The sequence below is a fragment of the Neofelis nebulosa genome, chromosome 16 (genome assembly GCF_028018385.1).
Source record: "Neofelis nebulosa isolate mNeoNeb1 chromosome 16, mNeoNeb1.pri, whole genome shotgun sequence".
NCBI classification, from domain to species: domain Eukaryota; kingdom Metazoa; phylum Chordata; class Mammalia; order Carnivora; family Felidae; genus Neofelis; species Neofelis nebulosa.
Window position 1 is genome coordinate 24,301,864 of NC_080797.1, and position 21,427 is coordinate 24,323,290.

Below are 21,427 nucleotides of genomic sequence, written 5' to 3' on the forward strand. Positions count from 1 at the left end.
TCTAACACTTAACCACCTGGAGGTAATGCAGACTCGGGGCTGTGTTCAGGGTTAAGGACTCAGCCCCACAAGCTTGCCCCCCGTTTTTCACATGCCAGATCCGAGTAGTGGGTCTGCAGGTTCTGATGTGGCTGCAAATCCAATGTTGCTGTGACCCCTTCACAGGTTCAGTAATTTGCCATAATGGTTTATAGAATTTAGGGAAACACTTTCTGTACTATTATCAGTTTATTATAGTGAATATACAAATGAGTAGTTAAGAGGTATGGGGGGCATAGTCCAGAAGGGTCCCAAGTATTGAAGCTTTAGTCCCCATGGAGTTTGGAGCTTGCCGCCCTCCAAGGGTGTGGATGCATTCACCAGCCTGGAAGCTCTCCCAGCCCTGTGTTTATGGAGATTTTTATGGAGGTTTCATTACTGAGGCACAGTGAGTTGATCAGTCTTCAAGCCCCTCTCCCCTTTTGATCAGTGGATGAGTCTGAAAGTTCCCACCTTGTAATCACTTGGTTGGTTTCCCTGGAAACCAGCATCATCCTCCAGGTCACCTGAGTAGCAGAGACTCAGCTTGGGTTGAAAGGGGCTGATTTTAGATAACAAAAGATGCTCCCTTCACCTCTGTAAACCAGAAAATTCCCAGGGGGTTAAAAGCTCTGTCCTGGAACCAGGTCAGAGACCAAATACCATTATATCATCCTATCACAGCAGCATAAAAATTTTCAAAACTTTTTGTCTTAGATTTCTTGGAAGAATATTCGAAAAAATGAGGACACGTATAATCCATGGGATAGACTTTTGGTGGCAGTTATATCGGTAAGAAATACCAAAAATGTTGGGTTAACATGTTACCTTAAGAGCAGTTTGGTTGTGTGTGTATAACTCTCTTTTTAGTTTCTATCCCTTTGCATAACAGTGAAGGTACATCAGAGAGTCAACTGTGTCAGTTAACGGCAGTCAATGTACATTTCAGTGGTAATAGATTCACTGACTATGTCCATTTTAGTTTTTTGAAGGTTTATTTTTGAGAGAGAGAGAGTGCGCGCGCGAGCGTGAGTGGGGGAGGGGCAGAGAGACAGAGGGAGACACAGAATCCAAAGCAGGCTCCAGGCTCCAGGCTCCGAGCCGTCAGCACAGAGTCCGACGCGGGGCTCCAGCCCATGGACCACGAGACCGTGACTTGAGACAAAGTCGGACACTTAACCGACTGAGCTACCCAGGCGCCCCTGAAAGTGTCCATTGTAATATACTTGTCTCTTTCATGTTATTAATTTTATTTAATTATAATTCTGGCTTCTTCAGAAATGAAACCAACCTCTTTTCCTTTGATTATATTTTATGAAGCTGACAGCCAGTGAACTTTACAGAGGCAGAAGAATATGTGAAGGATTATTTTGCTAAAACTCTGCCTTGAAATCTTAAAGTTTATTCTTAACTCATATGACGTGTGAAGAACATAGTGATTAATTATTGTGGTGATGGTAAGGAACCTGATGTGTGTGGTCTTTGTTCTGTTGATCCAGGGAAACAAAAAGATTCAGTCACGAGCTGTTATGTGTTCTCCTTTCAGCCTTACCTGCAGTGCGTACTGTGGATTTTCCTGTTACGGTACTACGAGAAAAAATACGGAGGCAGGTCGATACGGAAGGATCCCTTTTTCAGGTCGGTGATTTTTTTTTTTAAGTTGTTTTAATGGTTTTTAGGGTATTTACATAGTATATGATATAGTTTTAGGTAATTTCCTTCACTCCCCCCAAAATCCTTATAGTCCTCACTGGCCCGTCTCCCACATGCCACCCAGCCACGTATAACCACAGTCCACTAATCTGGTTGTTGCAGATTTGCCAGTGCTCAGCGCTCGTATGAATGGAATTGTATGGGATCGTCTTTTTTGCCTGGCTTTTTTTACTCCTACCGTAATGTTTTGAAGGTTCATCCAAGTTGAAGCGTGTAGCAGTACTTTGTTACAGTTTTCTTTTCTTAGTATTACATTGTATGGAGATACAGCTCTTTACTTCTCTGTTCGTCAGTTGATGGACGGACGTTTGAGTCGTTTCCACCTCTTGGCCATCATGAACAGTGCTGCTGTGAATGTCCTTGTTAACCACTGGCTACTCCCCACATCCACTGAGGACTTAGCATCTGGCTCTTCTTTCTCTTTGTTCTTACTCCTTCTGTCGTCTTGGGGGAGAATCAGCGTCCGCGGAGAGAACCTTTGTAACATCCTCAGTTTCTGACTTTCTCCACGCTGGTGACTTTGCGTGTCCCATGTTGATTTGGGTCGGAGCCCTGCCATCACCGCGCTTCACCTCCTCTGTGTCCCATGCTTCCAGGAACACTTCGTCTTCCCGGCCTTTTTGTTTTGTTAGTCTCACTGGACTTTTCTGCTGTGGTCTCTGCCCCTGAGTTTTTTTCTGTTCCTCAAATGTTTCCACTAATCGCCTTTTTCACCTTTTCTCTGTTCGGCTTCATCCCTCTCACCCTCTTTCACCCTTTTTCAGCACCCTGTATTCCACTTCTGTATCCCTTTTACCCATCCGCGAAAAATCATAACTTCTGGTAAGTCTAATTACAGGCTGGAGAAAATTGACATAAAAGTGCAGCTTGCCAACACCACGTTGATCCCATGTAGACTCAGCTTTGTTTTAACACGAGTTATCCCCTTTTCTTCCTACCACTTTTCGATCGTTAGCCCAAGCCTTCTTTGTAGTCCTCAAATTCTCCAGTCCTTCTCACTTCATTTTCTGCTTCTCAGTGGATGATCTTGCCGTCTCTGAACACAGAAGCACCTAATTATAAATTATAAATTTTTACACACTTACATCACCTTTGCCTTTTCCTGGTCCCAGAGAGAGAAGTACCTCTCCTGTTATTCATGCCTTTGTTATTGTGTCTACTTAAAGATGTTGCTCTGTCCAGTTTATTTTCTCTTTCTGTGTCTTTCCCTTTTGGATCTAAATAGGGTTTTTGGGGGGGAGGGGGCCAGTCACCTTTCTCCCATAAAACAAAGTAATAGAAATCCGAACTCGCGAATCTCATTTCAACCCGTATCCCCCTAGCTCTTGTCCCCTGTCTGTTAACTTTCATAGCTGAGAAACTGCCACCTCCAGCTCCTCACCTCCCTTTTGCTTCTTAACTCCTGTAATCTGGTTCTGCGCTTGATCCTCTGCTGCTGATGTTTTCAGCAGGTGACTAATGACTGCCTCTGTGTATCATCAAGTAGGCTCCACTTGCTCAGCTAATCTGCTGCTTTAGTATGTGGCTGACTTCTTCCTCCTTGTGCTTTTCTCTTCTTCGTCTGTTTTCCATAATGTCAACTCCTGTTTCCCTCTTTACCTCTCTTATTCCTCAAAACTTCCTTGGAAGCACTTTTTTCTCTGCCTACCTTTCTGATGTTTCTATGAGTTCTGAATTCCGCCCCGCACGTCTGCTCCGCCCGGGTCATGTCATTTGCAGCCAGGCTGTAAAATCTTCGAGGGATGGATACATCCTTTTTTTAGTTTCTGTGTCTTTGTGTGAAATAGTGCCTGACACATACCGATCACAAATAATATTGTTGAAGGAATGAATGAGTTTAGACGACATCATCCAGACGGTTTCAGTGAGTGAAACTACTTCTGTGACTCCACCTTTCAGAGAGAACCACTCATCTCATGTTGGTATATTTTTTCAGTCTTTTCTCCATGCAGTGCTGGAATGTCTTGCTAGTTTAATTACTTGAAAAACCACTGTCTTTACGTGTTTAGGACCCTTTCAACAAAGTCCAAAGGCAGGAAGTCTCCAGAACCAGCAACCGATGAGTCTGAAGACGAAGATGTCAAGGCTGAAAGACTGAAGGTCAAAGAGCTAACGAGCTGCCGGTGCTGTGAGGAGGTAGTTCAGTCTGTGTCGCCAAGCCTTACGAAACGTGTGGCGGTCAGTTCCTCTTGTGCAGGAACTAACCCGAAGAACACTTCCCATATGCATCTGTATGAAAAAGAGTCTTTGCTTTGAAAAAATACTTTTGTCTACTTACTTTTGAAGAAGTCCATATTTTAGTCGCAAATGGGTATTTACTTATGTAATATGCCCCTTATCAGCAACTATAGCTCTTATGATACGTGGCCACGAATTGTGGACAGCTTGTCATTTCTCGATAGGTATCTGATGCGTTATTCTTTTTTTAAATCCTACTTTCCTCATTAGAAACCAGCCATTATGGTCAGCTGTTTGCGTAAAGAATATGATGACAAGAAAGATTTTCTTCTTACAAGAAAAGTAAAGAAAGTAGCAACTAAATATGTCTCTTTCTGTGTGAAAAAAGGTTGGTATTTGTTTTTTCTTTAGTAATTTTTCCAGAAGAGTCATTTTGATTTTTAGTCTGACTTACATACAGTGATTTTTCTTTCAATTTCTTTAGGAGAGATCTTGGGGCTACTGGGTCCAAACGGTGCGGGCAAAAGCACAATTATCAATATTCTGGTTGGTGACATTGAACCAACTTCAGGCCAGGTACGGTATATGAGGGTGTGGGAGATGCTATGATTTATGTTTTTAATTACAGTAAGTTTCTTAATGACAGACTAGGATCTAATGTTTTCAGTAGTAATCTTTTAGTATAACTTGATCAAATTACAATATTTTTGGTTATCTTTGAAAATAACGTAAAATTTTCACACATGCAGATACACGCACAGACGTTATTTTTGCTTTTATGATTATTACTTGCGTGGGGGATTTGTCCACCAATTTAGTGGAAAGCCATCTTACTAAACTTCAGGAGATTTAGGAGCTAATATTGACCCTGCCATCAGTTAGCCTTTGATTGTAGCCTATCACCACTTTGTGGAAACCACAACACTGTCTGATCCTGTCTTCTGCTCTGGCCCATTGATTTCCTGGAAAATGCCAAGCATACTCTTTTCTCTGGGTTTTTGCTCTAGCGGTTCCTTATATTGGGTATTCCTTACCCAGAAGAAATCCAAACAGTGAAATTTGCTTACCTGCATGGCTCAGAGGTCACCTTCCAGTGAGGTCCCTTGATCATCCTAGTTACAATTGGAGTTTACCTTTTCAATCAAGCCGCATTCCTGCTTCTTTTTAATTTTTTTTTTTACATTTATTTATTTTTGAGAGAGAGAGACAGAGCACAAGTGGGAGAGGGTCAGAGAGAAAAGGAGACATAGAATCTGAAGCAGGGTCCAGGCTCTGAGCTCTCAGCACAGAGCCTGATGCGGGGCTCGAACTCACAAACTGTGAAATCATGACCTGAGCCGAAGTCGGACGCGTAACTGAGTCACCCAGGTGCCCCATCAGTCAAGCTAATCGCCCCATTGGGCCATGTCACTGAACTCTGACTTAGCTATGTATGTCCTTTCGCCATCGGAAGGAATAAAAATTTGACTTACTATTACCTTGATTCTAGGAAGGAGTTTGAATTAATTCACCTACCAATTCCTTTACAATGTAAATTAAGCAAAAAGTTATTTAAAATTGGTTTGTATTTCTGTAGGTATTTCTAGGAGATTATTCTTCAGACCCAACCGAAGATGATGATTCCATTAAGTATATGGGATACTGTCCTCAGATAAACCCACTGTGGCCAGACATTACATTGCAGGAACATTTTGAAATTTACGGAGCTGTAAAAGGAATGAGCACGAGTGACGTGAAAGAAATCATAAATCGGTAAAATTGGAACCTTTTTATTACCCAGAGAAAGGTGTACAGTTCACATTTTAAAAGTTTAATTTTTAAAGACATTTTTGTGGATCACACTTTTCATTGAAAATGGTCATTACTTTTTCATATATTCTTTACAGAATTATGATAGTTATGAAAATAAAAAGGTAATTTTTCTGTTTCTCATTACAGAATGAATGTGCCTATAAATGTCATGAAATTTATTTTAATTAGATTTTTTTAATGTTTATCTTGAGAGAAAGCACATTTCGTGCACAAATGGGGGAAGGCAGAGAGAGGGGGACAGAGGATCCAAGCGGGCTCTGTGCTGATAGCAGAAAGCTTGATGCGGGGCTTAAATTCACAAACTGTGAGATCGTGACCTGAGCCAAAGTTAGAGGTTTAAACAACTGAGCTACCCAGATGCCTCGAAACTTATTTTAAAGTGAAACTTTTTGTCAAGATAGTAATTTGTTTAAAATGATGTAAATTAGTGGTCTAATTATATAGTAAGCTTCAGCTGAGTGTTCTTTTTGTTTGCTTGTTTTTAATGTTTATCTGTGTTTGAGAGAGAGAACACGTGTGTGTGTGCATGCACAGGAGTGGGGGAGGGGCAGAGAGCTAGGGAGAGAAGGAATCCCAAGCAGAGCCGGATGTGGGGCTTGATCCCACAAACTCTGAAATCATCACTTGAATCAACAGCCAGATGCTCAACCTCCTGAGCCACTCAGGCACCCCTTCAACCGAGTGTTCTAGAAAAAAGACTGTGAATGATCACAAACAATGACTGATAATACACTCATTTTGTATTACCTATTTTGCAGGATAACGAATGCACTTGATTTAAAAGAACATCTTCAGAAAACTGTAAAGAAACTACCTGCAGGAATCAAGCGAAAGGTACTTTTATTGAACAACAGATATGTGTATGTTTTATTGATCAGTTTAGAGCCTGATACTGTCTTGATCAAATTTCTTATGTGAAGGCTTATTAGTCCCCCTCCGCCTCTTTCCTTTCTATCTAGTTGTGTTTTGCCCTGAGTATGCTGGGGAACCCTCCCATTACTCTGCTAGATGAACCATCTACGGGTATGGACCCTAAAGCCAAACAGCACATGTGGTGAGTATGACATTAGAGACACTCGGGACAGGGGCGTCTGGGTGGCTCTGTTGGTTGAGCATCCGACTTCAGCTCAGGTCATGATCTCACGGTTTGTGAGTTTGGCCCCGCGCTGGGCTCTGTGCTCAGAGCCTGGAGGCTGCTTCGGATTCTGTGTCTCCCTCTCTCTCTGCCCCTCCCCCACTCATGCTCTGTCTCTCTCTCTGCCTCTCAAAAATAAAGAAAACTAATAAAGACACTGGGGACGCATTAAACTGTATCATACTTTGGAGTAAAAGAATACTTTATTATAATTAATGGTTTTGTGTTATTTATGTATACATATTCACACTGAGTTAAAATCCTATGCAAATGGCAAAATGATAATTAAAAATTGAATATTTTGATTTCTGGAGAATCCCATGAACTTTTAAACTTTATCATACTTCATACTTTCATGAAATATTAGTAATATTTTATTTATTCCAGAACAAAAATGAGTATATGGGTAATTATTCAAATAAAGAGTACTGCTTTCTGAATAGCCTTTAAAAGATTTTTTTCCTAGTCATTTAACATATAAATTATAATTCTCATAATAACATTGGCTTGAATTTGTGTTGGAACTCTTAGGAATTCATGGTGCTAATTAGTTGACCAACTTTTGGAGCCTAGATTTCCATGTCTATAAAATGTGAGGTTTGGTGTAGAGATGCATATTAAGTTTTCCCTATGATTCCATGGCAATTTTTGTTAAAATGTGAAAAAGCATCAAATTTTAGAATTTATTTTTTAATGCAGAGAAATATTTGAAATCATGGAGTTTCTGTTTATTTGACAAACTTTCCAAAATAAAGGAAAATAAATTAGAAGAATCATAGTCGGGCAGTGTATATTCACTACAGCAGTTGATATTTGATAAATTTTAATTAACCAGAGAGTTGGATTTTCATTAGCATTCGTTTGCTTTTCTCTGTTTATTTTACTTATGTTTTATAGGCGAGCAATTCGAACTGCATTTAAAAACAAAAAGCGGGCTGCTATTCTGACCACTCATTATATGGAAGAAGCAGAGGCTGTCTGTGACCGAGTGGCTATCATGGTATCTGGGCAGTTACGGTAAATGTCTGAAGGGCATGCCATTTGGGTGGGGGGTAGATTTTGAATAACCGTTTCGAAAACTTACAATAATAAGTGTAAATGCTAAAAAAAGTATCCTTTTTTGAGTTTTTGAATCAGTTAGCTTTCTATAGAATTACTTGAAAATATGTTGGTTTATTTCCAAAAAATGACTACTTTGCATTTGTAATTGGCTTAATGATTCAGCAGCTTGGAATGTTATTTTTCATGCGTGATATCTGTTATTTTAAAAGATTGCTAGGCATTGTATGGGGTTGTAACCCAAAGTATAAATAAATACACTTATAAAAAATATTAAATAAATAAATACATTTATAATTCATGTTGATACTCCTATAAATAAGTGGCTGAATAAATAAATTAATGTGGGAGGAGAGCAAATTTTCCTTACAGAAAGATTCTAAACAGTATATGGAGATAGTGCCTCCTCCAGGAAGCGGATCTCAGTCTTCCACCTCCCGAAAGTAGTGTGATTTAACCAGTCTCTTCTAACGTATGGGAAGGGGACAGTGGTAACCACACAGTAGAGCAGTGTCACGTGGCTATCATGTACCCCTGATATGATGTGATAAGAAAGGTACTCTTGCTCCACGGCATTTTCTCCAAAAGCCCGTAACTCCTGTCTAATTCTGAGAAAAATAATCAGACTATTCCCAGTTGAAACACTTGACCAATTCTCAAAACTGTCAAAGGTGAAAAAGAAGGAAAGATTAAGAAAGTCACAGACCAGTGGGGTCTGAGGAGACATGATAACTAAGTGCACTGTGTATCCTGGATAGATCCTAGAACAGAAAAAAGGACATGAGTGGAAAAACGGGTGCAATCCAAATAAAATCAAATATAAAGTTAATAGTAATATTAACCAATATTGGTTTCTTAATTTTGACAAATGTGCCATGGTAATATAAGATCATAATATTAAGGAAGTTGAAACTGGTTGAGGGGTGTATGGAGACTGTATTATATTTGCAACTTGTCTATAAATCTAAAAGTATTCCATTATAAACATTTAATTTAAATCATCCTTTAAGTGAGAAATCATACTTTGAAACTGTCAAGTCATCTTAAGTCTGAGTTTTCTTTTAAAAATAACTATAGGTGTATTGGGACCGTCCAGCATCTGAAGAGTAAATTTGGAAAAGGCTACTTTTTGGAAATTAAGTTAAAGGAATGGGTGGAAAACCTAGAAGTAGACCGCCTTCAAAGAGAAATTCAGTATATTTTCCCAAATGCAAGCCGTCAGGAGAGGTAAAGATTTTTAAAATTTGTTTGTTTGTTTTGTAGAGCAATAAATAATCATTAAAACTTGGCTATTGTATTAAGGATTAGGAAAAAAAAAAGTCTGTTATTATCACCAGTAGTGAACTAATGCAGTGTGATGACTGCAGTTTTATATCTATTTAGTATTAGATCTTGCAATTTTCAATAATATTTAAACTTTTTAAATTTCTCATACCAGTGGTAATAAAAGAGTTGTTTTGCATGGAAATATTTTAAGATTTAAAACAGTGTTTATCTAAATATGCATCAAAATAAATCATTGGATGGGGCGCCTGGGTGGCTCAGTCGGTTGAGCGCCGACTTCGGCTCAGGTCACGATCTCGCGGTCTGTGAGTTCGAGCCCCGCATCGGGCCCCTGTGCTGACAGCTCAGAGCCCGGAGCCTGTTTCAGATTCTGTGTCTCCCTCTCTCTGACCCTCCCCCATTCATGCTCTGTCTCTCTCTGTCTCAAAAATAAATAAACGTTAAAAATAAATAAATAAATAAAAATAAATCATTGGAGTTTGATTTTAAACTTTAAAGAGCTTGAACTTTAGAACATATTAGTCGTCATTTTTAAATTTTTCTATATTTTATCTGTTTTCAGTTTTTCTTCTATTTTGGCTTATAAGATTCCTAAGGAAGATGTTCCATCCCTTGCACAGTCTTTTTCTAAGCTGGAAGAAGGTAAGATTTGAAAAACATGGCAAGGTAGCTTTCAAATCATAAAAGAATTTTACTTACAAAGTTTGAAAATTGGGACTGCTTATTATAGAAGCCATTGTAAATAAAGAGATAACCCTTTATTAGTTTAATCTAAGATGTAGGTAAATGCTAACATTGTAGAGGTTTGGTACATCAGCTATATCGTAGTGTAAATCTTTTACTGTTTTAGTCGACATCACTGCAGTTTTTCACATTGCATCTGTGAGAAAGTTTAGCTTAATTAGCACTCAGTGGTTCATCCCAGAAGTGGGAGCATGGAGTTCACTGAATTCTCACTTTGTATCAGGCCTTAGAAGTAGCAATGGTAGCAAGGCTTCAGTGGCAACAGGAGACAGGAGAGGAAAATTCATAGCGTGGGAATGTGGACATTCCTACAAGCTTTAATGAAGCTTGTTGAAACTTGGCATTTTTAAAAATAAGTGGTTGGTAGGAAGAAGCTATCCTGGTAGCAAGTGGAGAGAGGTGAACTCCTGGATGGGGCAGGTATTCGTGTACAGGTTGTTTTATGGAATGTATAAACTATGAAACCACCTCTGTACTGCTTGGGGAGAATTCCACGACAGGAATGAATAAGAAAACCAGAAAATTTGGTAGTAGATCAGATTGCAAGAGGATCTGAAATAAATATTAGAAATTATATGGACATAGGAACAGTGACCAGGGTCTAGTTCACAAAGTTCAGAACAGGCTGTGATGGAAATTGGGGAACGAAACGTAGAGAGCAGGGCGCCAGAGCAGGCCTGAGAAAAGGCATAGTGAGGGAGAAGGCGGGGTAAACCGGAGGGAGCTGCTTAGAAGAGGCAGGTGAGCGAGGCAGGTCACCTCGCAGGTGTGCTTCGGGCTGCGGGCCAGCTGGGGGTCTGAGGAGACCAGAGAGAAGAGGAACGTGTTTTGGCAGCTTCAAATTTAAATGAGTTGATGACAGAAAAAAAAATTTTTTAAACGGGTGGTTAACCACTTAGTAGTAACTGCCGTTTTTATTTTAAAATGTTAATCAGTAAAATATTATTTTCATATTTTAATAGCTAAACATACTTTTGCCATTGAAGAATATAGCTTTTCTCAAGCAACACTGGAACAGGTACTATAAAGTTAAATTTTTAAAAATTCTTTTATAGAAGAAAGTGTCTAATATCTTATTGTTTAGATTTATATTGGAGAGGGGGAGGGTGCGTGTGAACCAGAGACAAAAATTATTACACGGTCGACCTAAACTGTATAATTTCAAAAAACTCCAGGTTCTCCATCTGCTTATTTTGAACAGCTCAATATTTTTTCTTCAGTGAAGAAAATGAGTGTTGTTGATGGTATTTCCTATATCTATAGTTACATTGCTTAAATATTTATAAATTATTTTTCATGACAGTGCCGTTTCCATATATTAATCAAAAATATCTATTAGTCCTCATAGCATTCATCTCTGTAGGTGATTAATGGAGGTTATTCTGCTTACGTAATATACCAATATATCTCTTGATCTTGAATGGTTAATGTATTTGGATGTAGCCTTATACTGTTTCTGATTTAATTAAAAAATTCTTTGAGATGATTGTGATACAGAATACCATATTCATTTATTTACTTTCGTTTAGGTTTTTGTAGAACTCACTAAAGAACAAGAGGAAGAAGATAATAGTTGTGGAACTTTAAACAGCACACTGTGGTGGGAAAGAACACAGGAAGACAGAGTAGTATTTTGAATATGTATTGTTCAGTCTGCTTACTGAATTTATTTCTTGTTTACTTTATTTTTAACTTTGGTTTAAGGGTGTATTATTTGAATGGTGACTGAAGAACCATGGAAGCACTTGAGATTTTCCTGAGTTCCTTAATTGAAATGCTGTGGTTGTGTGTTTCGCTTTTCTTCAAATAAAACTTGTGTATAAATTATTGAAACTGCATGTTTGTACACGAAGTCTGTTGAACTGCAGTCTGTATGTGAGGTTGGATATTTACTTTTTTACCTTTCAAAAAACAGTGCTTCTAAATTTATGATTTAAAGAAATAGTGATAGAATAATTTTATTTGTAAGTTATCTTTATTTTTAAATTTATACCCTCTTTTTCTGTAAGTATATAGTATCCCAGTCTAAGTAAAAAACTAATGCATAAATGATTTACAAAAAAGAAGATACAAAGCAGAAGTTCCTTGCTTCTCCTTTTTAATTTCTAAAGAAACTTTGAGTGGAAGTTGGCATCCCAGGAAGCTAAGTAAACATTGGGCAGTCTCCACGCAGATAGAGGGGCCTTCCACTAGGTGGCACTCATCCACCATCTGAAGGAAATGAGACCTCGTTCTATTAGGTGATGTTAGACATCGGGCTTCAGGTATTTGAATGCTTACAATAAAATTCCCAGTGGTTTTCGTTGTAATTAAAAGAAGGCTGTGTCTAGAATTTTATTATGTAATAGACTGATGCCAGTTAGAAACAACATCATCCGTACAGTTGGAAGAATCAGCCATACCTTTTCCCGCGCTCCTCATGGCATATATAAATTTTTTGGTCCGCTTTCTCTCAAAGGGCACATTTTATTTTATTATAGAATAAAATAATTTGTTGGGTAATCATTTTTGTTGGTAAACTTTATTATTTGAACCTTTATAGAGTTTTAAAGTGTATCTGTATAGATTTATTTAGTACCTCACCTCAGATTCTCCCACTTTGGTGGGAGATAAATAAACACTGGGGGATTAAGTTAAGGATTAGAAGCAAACTATACATAATTTACTTTAATGAGAAACCAGAATTTCACTCTATCAGTTGAAGTAAGGTTATTGTCGATATAATCTTGGAAATACTTCTTTGTAGAACTCATGTGTGGACTCTAGGTATAATATAGTATAAATAATACTAGCTGATATTCTGTTTCAACCAGATGAATGAAAGTATTAACTTAAATACATTTAAAAAATGTATTGGGAGTATGATTATTGCATTACAGAGAATCTTAAAAATCAACAGCCATGACAGAAGAATTTGGTACTGAGTTACTTTAAATAGCCAGACCCTTTAATGAAATAATATTAATTATTTACTTAGGTAAACTTAATCAACTTTTAACACCCCTGTGTCATAAGACATCTGTGGTTTTAGGCTCTAGCGGCTGATTTAAAATAGTGTTCCTTTCTCAGCACAAGGTGCGTGACTGATACTTTACCTACTGTTTGGCTGTACACATTCCTAAAGATGCCCGCGTTTCAAGCTATCTCTGAGGTCTTGTCCCTGATCTCAATGGGCTGTCTCACGATCTCTGCTTGGATTTTACAACCCACGACGAAGTTATCTCTCCGCGTAAGATTTAGTCGGCACCAGCTTCTAATGTTCTATCAGGAACTGACAGCCACTTGCCTCATAATACCAAGCGTTTGGATTCTTCACCTGAGGATCTCACTTTTGCATCTTTAGTAAAAGTTGTAACTTTTACTGAACTTTAGTCCTGCATGATGAATACAGCTCAACACACATTGGAAAGAAGATCTTTATTTTTGTGGATAATAAATAGCACGTTACATTTTCTCAGCAAGTCATCGCTAAATGGTGTCGTAAATTTGGGGAGATACTTTTCAGTATCTAGTGTTGATATAAATACCCAGGGTCTTCTTTATTGGGCGTATGTTTTTGTAGCTATGTGTTGCCTGGAGCACTTCAACTCCGTGCAAGAGACAGAACAATCTGCAGTTTGCCAGGACAGTCACTGAAAAGGTAGTTTCTTAGAACCTGACCCTACTGAGGAAAGTGTGTAATTTTAAGGAGTGTGGCCAACATAGAGCATTACCTCCTTCTGCACACTGATTTCATCATGTTTGCTTCGCATCTGTGAATATGTGACTGATGGAAAGGAAAATGAGAGGTGAGGTTACGCTGAGTAGTTGTAATCAAGTTCTTATCTGTTACGTTTGTTCAGTTACTTTACTGTTGTGTGCTTGTAAGCATTTTCTCGAAAAGACACGAATTAATTTTTTACTTTTTAACACAGAGTGAATATATTTTGGTTATGAATTAAATTATTTGTAGGAGTGTTTTCCCTTTTTCACAGTAGTAAAATCTTCCCTATTCAAAAGTATAATTTTTTTAAAGTTTTTATTTAAATTCCAGAAGTAGAATTTAACTAATATTTAGGAAAGCCAGGGCAAGTGGGGTGAAGAAAAGGAGACAGAAAGTTAAATAAGAAGTCTGTTTTTCTTTCTAGTGTACCGTTTTTTTTGAACATTCTTAAATTACTGATCTAAATTTTTTTCCTATACCGATAACACATGTGCATAAATACATCCATTAGGCAAAATTTGGGTAAAACAGCATCACCTAGTTTATACTTTCCATCTACAATAAAATGTTAAAGTAAACCCTGGACTTCACTGAGTGACTCTGTTTACTGACTAATAAGGCAAACCTCTGTGTGCAGCTGTTAGGGACTAAACAGATGGTAGCAGTGAAAACATTACAATGAGTGTATTTTATGTTTCACTTTGTGGGCTCTTGATTTTTCTTTTTTTTCCAGTTTTCAGTAGAGAACAACAAAAGCCGTAGGTTTTCTTTAACAGTTTTCTTTTAAATGGGCACAGACTGCCTTAAGTCAGTACTTAAATTTTAATCATTAAAATATTTTTAGAGTAATTTAATTCAACAGACATTTTAGCGACTGTCTTTCAAGCCAGTGGGTTCTTTGGATACAAGGGTGACCATCCATTTTGGCCCTGTAAGGTCATACAGGCCAGTAGAGGAAGATCAATACCCATATAATATAATAGCACAAATGCTTTGCTAGTGGTACTGACACTTTTATCAGAGCACAATTAAGTCTACTTAGGGTCAGTGTTGTTCTTGTTTTTATTGTTGTTCTGTTGGTCATACATTTTATTCTGATTGTACTATGAATTTGATGAAACACTATACTGTATTTTCATATAATACCTAAGTAGGCATTAATTTTTGCAAAATAGGAATGCTTACCCTTAATGTATTTTTAATGTTGCTAATACCAACTTTTCATTTTCTCTCCTGAAAGAACGTGTTACATACAGTGAAAGAATTTATTCTCAGGTGAATAATTTTTATATCAGCTATTCTTATAAGGTAAAAGTTTACTTATTTTTTATTCATGATGTGATATATGTAATTCTCAGTGCTACTCTTTAAGAAAAATAAATACTATCAATGAGAAGCTTTAAGAACTGAAAATTTAAGATAACCTTTCATTTTTGTATACTAAAATGGATTTTTTGTCATTTAGTGTTGATAAATGAATGAGCGACTCATTAAAAATGAAGGAAAAAAACTGGCACTAAAGTTGTTAGCAATTATTTTTTGAGTATCTGTTGGGAGTTTTCAAGTACAGAAGGAAGATTGACAGTTACTTGTGTTTTAATTCACATTCCTATATTTTTTTAATGTTTGAGAGAGAGAGAGTGTGTATGTGAGCTGGGGAGGGGCAGAGAGAGAGAGAGAGGAAGAGAGAATCCCAAGCATTCTTGAGAATCCCAGCATAACATGTGCTGTTAGTACAGAGCCTGACAGGCTCGAACTCACAAAACCTTGAGATCATGACCTGAGCTGAGATTAAGAGTTGGACACTTGACCAATTGAGCCACCCAGGCGCCTCAATTCACATTCATATTTTAAGTGTAAACTAGGTATTCTTGTAGATCTTTTTGTCTCAAACCTATTTTGTAAAAATACAAGGCAATCACTTTCACTTATGTTTTATTACATTGAACTGACTGAGTTATTCCCACATACTTGACACTGCTTATATATTTATCAGTTTCCTCAGAATTTTTGAATAACTTTGGTTCTCCCAAACACAGACAAGATTTTAAATGTAATGGACAACTTCTTCCCAAGAACCTAAGCTTGCAAATCGAATTAATCGCCTTTTTTAAAATTAAGCAAATAAACTTAATTTCAAGCATCTTAAAAATGGACAATATACACAAAACTACATGATTAGGTTTGTTCCCCCACGTACATAAATAAATGCAGGATTCCAAAAAGTATCAACACAATAACTTGTAATTTTTTTTTTTTTTTTCACCATCTCTACACATGTCTGCCCAGGGTTACACATTTACCAGTAAAAGGGTTGTCTCAGGGCACCAAAGTTCACCTCTTGATAACTTGAAATGAAGATGTGGATGCTGGTTAGGTTACTCATTTAATGATTGGAACGGATAACGGGCTATCCGTTTAGAAGTCAACTAAATGCTAGTATGAACATAAAATCTGGATCTACCTTCAAAGAGTAAGCCGGCAACTGTCCAGGTGGCCCTTCGTTTATGTTCAAGCTTTGACCTTGAGCTTTCAACTGTGCCCTAAGTTTCAGGTTTTTGCAACCCAATATTTTTTCTCTGAGACAAGATGTCACTTAAGTTTTATCGTTAGTTTTCCCTGAAATTCATAATAGGATTTTTCAAGTTCCATGTTGTGACTGTACTGTGCCCTTCTCAGAGACTAGCTAAATGAATCCCTCACTCGGGTTGCCATTTTATTTTCCCTTTTGGTTTGTAATTCTTTACTAACAGGATGACATCATTATTTTGGATCCGTTTATCCAATTCTTACCTATTAATATGAAGTCTTTCACATAGTTGTAAGAGAAGATACTGAATGCTAATTCTCTTGTTTATGTATTGGCTAGTAATGTTTTTTCTCCAAACTATTCTTCCTGTGTAATTATTATGTAGTTGATATTTTCTTTTTGTTGACTACAACCGACAAGGTTAAGTCATAAAATTACTTGGCCAGATTGTGCTGGGCTTGCTGAGAGGAGAAAGGGGCAGTGCCACACGGGAGCCGTAGTACTTGGCCACATACACCCACAGGAGCTAGGAGAGCGTACATTGGATTGGATTCTGAGCATACTTGATGGAGTGGTGCTGAACATAAAGTTAGATAAGAAAGACTACTTGGGAGCACTGTTCGGGCATGCAGCGTTTTTGACTCCCTGGCAAGAACCCCAGGCGGGCTGAACATGCTGCTAAGATAGCTCCTAGAAACGTTAAAAAAAGCAGTGGCCCATACGATGTCACATATAAATGTTAAGAAGCCATGGTACGTGATGGAAAAGGAGTGAAAAGATTCGGAAAACTGGGCATGCTTGAGTAGGTTTACGAGACTGAAGAACATGCTAGAGGGTGAAACTGAAAGCAACAGGGAATGTGCTGGTGAGTGGCACACCAACGTTGTTCTGAAGTTAGTGGAGGCTGTCCCGGGAGCTGATGGTCGGCCAGCAGTCACGACACTACTGGGCACCCAGGTGGCAATATCATGGCAAGTGTACATGGTATCTATCCCCCTAGATCTCCAGAGGGATCTGTGGCCATTAATCCAGGTAACTACACTGGAAAAAGGGGAATGCTCAAATATTTTAGGGTGTATTGGCCACAGGATAGAAGTTGACACAGAGACCCAAAGCATCACGGCACCTGTGGCATAGTTGGGAGGCAGTGGAGGGCCAAGTAATGAATAAAATCCTGGCCTAGATCCAGTTCATAGTCTACTAGTAATCTGTAGGTCCGTCTGGTGTTGATGTCTCTAGTCTCTGAATATATAATTGGAATAGGAGAGCTGGCATAACTCACACATTTCCTTGGCTTGGATAAGAACTATTCTAATGCGTAGTATTTGTTTCCTAAGGCTACCATGACAAAGTGCCACAAATTGAGATGTTTAAAACAACGGAAATTTGTTCTCAACAGTTCTGGAGGCCAGAAGTCCACATTCCAGGTGTTGGTGGGGTTGATTCTCCCTCTCCCTCTCTCTCTGCCCCTCGCTCACTCGCACTCTCTCTCAAAAATAAGTAAAAAGTGAAATAAGCATTCAGAATTTGATACACTATCTGCAGACTTATTCTTAAGGTCTTTGTGCATATATGAAGTTTTCACTCCGTGCTATTTTGAGTTAATCTTTGATTTTGATTATTTTGTGATTTTTCTTAGTACGTGTTAAGGTGTTTATCTGCTATTCTTAGCCTACTTCTTAATAAGTTCCCAGTTTAGGACTTTATTTTAGGGGGCCATCCCTATTTTCAGGCCTACATTATGAATATTAGGAATGGGTACCAGAGATGAACATAGAAATCGATGAAGACAGAATGACAGATCCTCATGTCAGTATAGCTTTCCTTACATTTTCAACTACAAGGTTAGAACTGTTAAAGTTCTGTTTGACTTATGGCCATTAGAATCATATATATTGTTATATGTTGTATATATAAGATGCAAACCCAGGGTCTGGTCTTGGCCTTCATGCAGTTGAAGATAAAAAGCCTATCCAGCAGACCACTGAGAGAAAAAAGATGAGAACTGAGTTGTATAAAAAGCCACCGAAAGTTTCTTGGTCATTTTAGTCTAACGGAAAGTGAATTTAGGTAACAATTTACAATTTAAACGCAGAGCTCTGAGCTGGGGAAGAATGAATCTCACGTTGGAAATGTGGCAGTGCTGAGGGTTTTTTTTAATTCAAAACCATTTTATCTCAAACTTTACAATTCAGGTCCAGTCCCCCACCCCAACCCCCACCCACTCCCTCCCTCCAGAGGCCATGAAACACAGTTTCTAATCCGGCCAGGTGTGCCTGCTGAGACCAGCACAAAACAAGCTGCGAAATCCTGAACTGCTGAACCCCTCTGGCCGCCAGATGGCAGCAGGGGGCTGTGCCGAAGGGGAGTTTCCCCAGACCCAGGGCAATGGCCAAAGGAGAGTCCAAGTTGGAGCCAGCAAGGCACTGGGAAGTCTGAGGCTGGACTCTACTGAGGCCAGTGGTCATCCCTGTGCTGGTTCATTTGGGAAATAGTGAGGAGACCGCAGGACTCAAGATGTCTGAACAAAGAACAAGAAGTGAAAGGTGAGCTAGAGGACAGTCCTGGCCATTCGTCAAATGGAAGAAGGCAGAGCAGCCAAAGGTTAGAAAGGACAGGAAGTGTGTGCTAGACAGAGACTGAGGCTGGATTGTAAAATCCCTCCTTTTGTTCCTTTTAAGGAGCCACAAAATACAAAATTTTTCAGGTACTCTCCAGAAGGTGGACAAGGAATCCTATGTTATCTCTTCTCTTGGAAGTAGATGTTATGAATAATTGGGAGGGAGATGGGCAGAGATGGTAAAAAGAAACCGCCAGAAAAGGTGTTTGGGGGTGTCATTGTTAATAAAGATACCCAGCCTCTAATCTGATTTTTACCTCTAATTTTGTTTCAAATAGTAAAATTCACGATAGTCACCTATTTGAAAAAATTAAGCTTGGGGCGCCTGGGTGGCGCAGTCGGTTAAGCGTCCGACTTCAGCCAGGTCACGATCTCGCGGTCCGTGAGTTCGAGCCCCGCGTCAGGCTCTGGGCTGACGGCTCGGAGCCTGGAGCCTGTTTCCGATTCTGTGTCTCCCTCTCTCTGCCCCTCCCCCGTTCATGCTCTGTCTCTCTCTGTCCCAAAAAAATAAATAAAAAACGTTGAGAAAAAAAAAAAAAAAAATTAAAAAAAAAAAAAAAAAAAAAAAAAAAAGAAAAAATTAAGCTTATTTTTCCCCCCATATAAACAATTAAGAATTTCAATGATGATTCTCAGGTGGGAGAAAGCGTCAACATATGTCAAGACTAAAGTGTCATTTTTTATAGGAGTATTTTAAAAGTAAAACAACTCCTAGGGCATCTGGGTGGCTCAGTCGGTTAAGCGTCCGACTCTTGATTTCGGCTCAGGTCATGATCTCACGGTTCGTGGGTTCCAGCCCCACATCAGTCTCTGTGCTGGTGGCAGATCCTGCTTGGGATTCTCTCCCTCCCTCTCTCTCTACCCCTCCCCCACTCATGTTTCTCTCTCTCTCTCTCTCTCTCTCCCCCCCCTCAGGATAAATAAATAAACTTAAAAAAAAAAAAGCAAAACAACTCGTGCTGTTAGAAGAGACTTGATAGGTTAAGAACTAAGCTTTAGAATTACTAATTGCTAACATGTATCGTGGGCTTACTGTGCAGGGCACCGTTCGGTTGTTCTATGCATTTTTAATAGACCATTGGTTTTCTGATCAGCCATGCCAGAATCTGCTGGGCAGTGCAAATTCTCAGGTCATCCCAGATCTACTGGATCAGAAACTCCAAGAGTGGGGTTCAGCCATCTGTGCAATTAAGCAAACTCTCCAGGTGATCCTGACACTTGCAAAAGTTTGAGTGTGTATTCATGGGTATTGGATATTGTATTTAATCCTTGCAGCAACCCTAAGAAATAAGGATCTTTATTTTCACCCTCCACTTTATAGCTGGAGAATCTGAGGCCAGAGGTGTTAAATGATTTTCCCAACAACACTGAGTTTCTAAGTAGCACAGATGGGATTTGAATCCAGGCCGTGTGACTTCAGAAGTTGTGTTCCTAATGTCTTCCTTTCAGAGGGAATGGCGCTAAGCCTTTTGTAGGATCTGGCTTCTGCTCTAAGGCACTTACTTATATTGAATGCACTGGTTAAAAGCAATGTCTGTAGAGGGACACCTGGATGGCTCAGTTGGTTAAGTGTCAGACACTTGATTTCGGCTCAGGTCACAATCTCATGATCGTGAGATCAAGCCCCGCATCTAGCTCAGCACGGGGTGTGGAACCTGCTTGGGATTCTCTCTCTCTTCCTCTCTCTCTCTCTGTCTGTCCCTCCCCTGCTTGCCCACTCTCTCTCTTTTTCAAAGTAAAGAAATAAACAAAAATAAGTAAAGGCAATGTGTGTAATAGGTAGATCTCTCTGGTTGTGCACACACCCCCCACACGCATGTGAGGGTGTGTGTTGCCAAAGGTGGCCGGTAGTGACTGAAGGTTTATTATTTGTCTTGTCTTCCTGCCAAGTCACTGGAGGATAACCCGTCAAAAGTGGTCAGTTATGAAAAAAGCATAGAGACATGGGATTTTGCCTTAGCTAAACAGTGGTTTTTCAAACTTAAATGGGTATCAGAATCACCTGATTTGAGAAGATCCTGAACTCAGTGAAGCCTGAGGGGTCTGCACAAAAGTTGTGAGTGGTCTAAGGAAGGAGGCAGTTCAGGAACAGACTTTGGAGGGTTGAGCACCTTTCCCTGAGGGGCTTCTGAAAATTAACCCTACCTGATTTCCACTCTAAAGCTATTTAGTCATTTACACTAGAAAAGACAAATCGGTGAAGAGTGCATCATTAGAAGATTGACTTCTTGTGGCAAAGGAGTTTTACATTCTGAGATGTGTGTTATGTTGGGAGAAGGAGGCTGCTACATAGCACAATGCCCCCGGACTGCCGTGATATTCAGCCGCACACTTAGTGGTCAGTGATTAAAGTCAACATCTTCATTTCTTTTTAAATTCCTGCGTTGGCCCAAACACTAGGTTAGGAGTGTGGATCCAAGGTAAACAATAAAATCTTGACTTAAAAGGGCTTCTAGTATATTAGAAGGTAACAGAGAAATAGATGGGTTATATTGGTTATCTATTGCCGTGTAACAAATCACCCCAAAACTTAGCATCTTAAAATGTCATACATTCAACGACTCACAGTGTCTGTAGGCCAGGAATCTGAGTGTAGCTTAGCTGTGTGCTTTTAAAATTAACGGCCAACAA

The 21,427-nt window shown here is 39.0% G+C and overlaps 1 protein-coding gene across 2 annotated transcripts in view; it reads left to right on the plus strand.

Annotated features, from left to right (window-relative positions):
* The window catches only part of ABCA5 (ATP binding cassette subfamily A member 5), a 72,846-nt gene extending 60,401 nt beyond the window's left edge, over window positions 1-12,445 (plus strand). The window contains exons 27-39 of one of the 2 annotated variants that reach the window (XM_058705738.1): window positions 736-810; window positions 1,565-1,656; window positions 3,741-3,867; window positions 4,180-4,297; window positions 4,394-4,485; window positions 5,486-5,661; window positions 6,480-6,555; window positions 6,681-6,775; window positions 7,754-7,873; window positions 8,993-9,142; window positions 9,762-9,841; window positions 10,906-10,961; window positions 11,473-12,445. In XM_058705738.1, the coding sequence (XP_058561721.1) occupies window positions 736-810; window positions 1,565-1,656; window positions 3,741-3,867; window positions 4,180-4,297; window positions 4,394-4,485; window positions 5,486-5,661; window positions 6,480-6,555; window positions 6,681-6,775; window positions 7,754-7,873; window positions 8,993-9,142; window positions 9,762-9,841; window positions 10,906-10,961; window positions 11,473-11,580 (1,365 nt within the window). In that variant the 3' untranslated portion in view covers window positions 11,581-12,445. The remainder of the gene's footprint in view (window positions 1-735; window positions 811-1,564; window positions 1,657-3,740; window positions 3,868-4,179; window positions 4,298-4,393; window positions 4,486-5,485; window positions 5,662-6,479; window positions 6,556-6,680; window positions 6,776-7,753; window positions 7,874-8,992; window positions 9,143-9,761; window positions 9,842-10,905; window positions 10,962-11,472) is intronic. The other variant, XM_058705737.1, reaches the window with a different exon arrangement.
* Window positions 12,446-21,427: the final 8,982 nt, after the last annotated feature.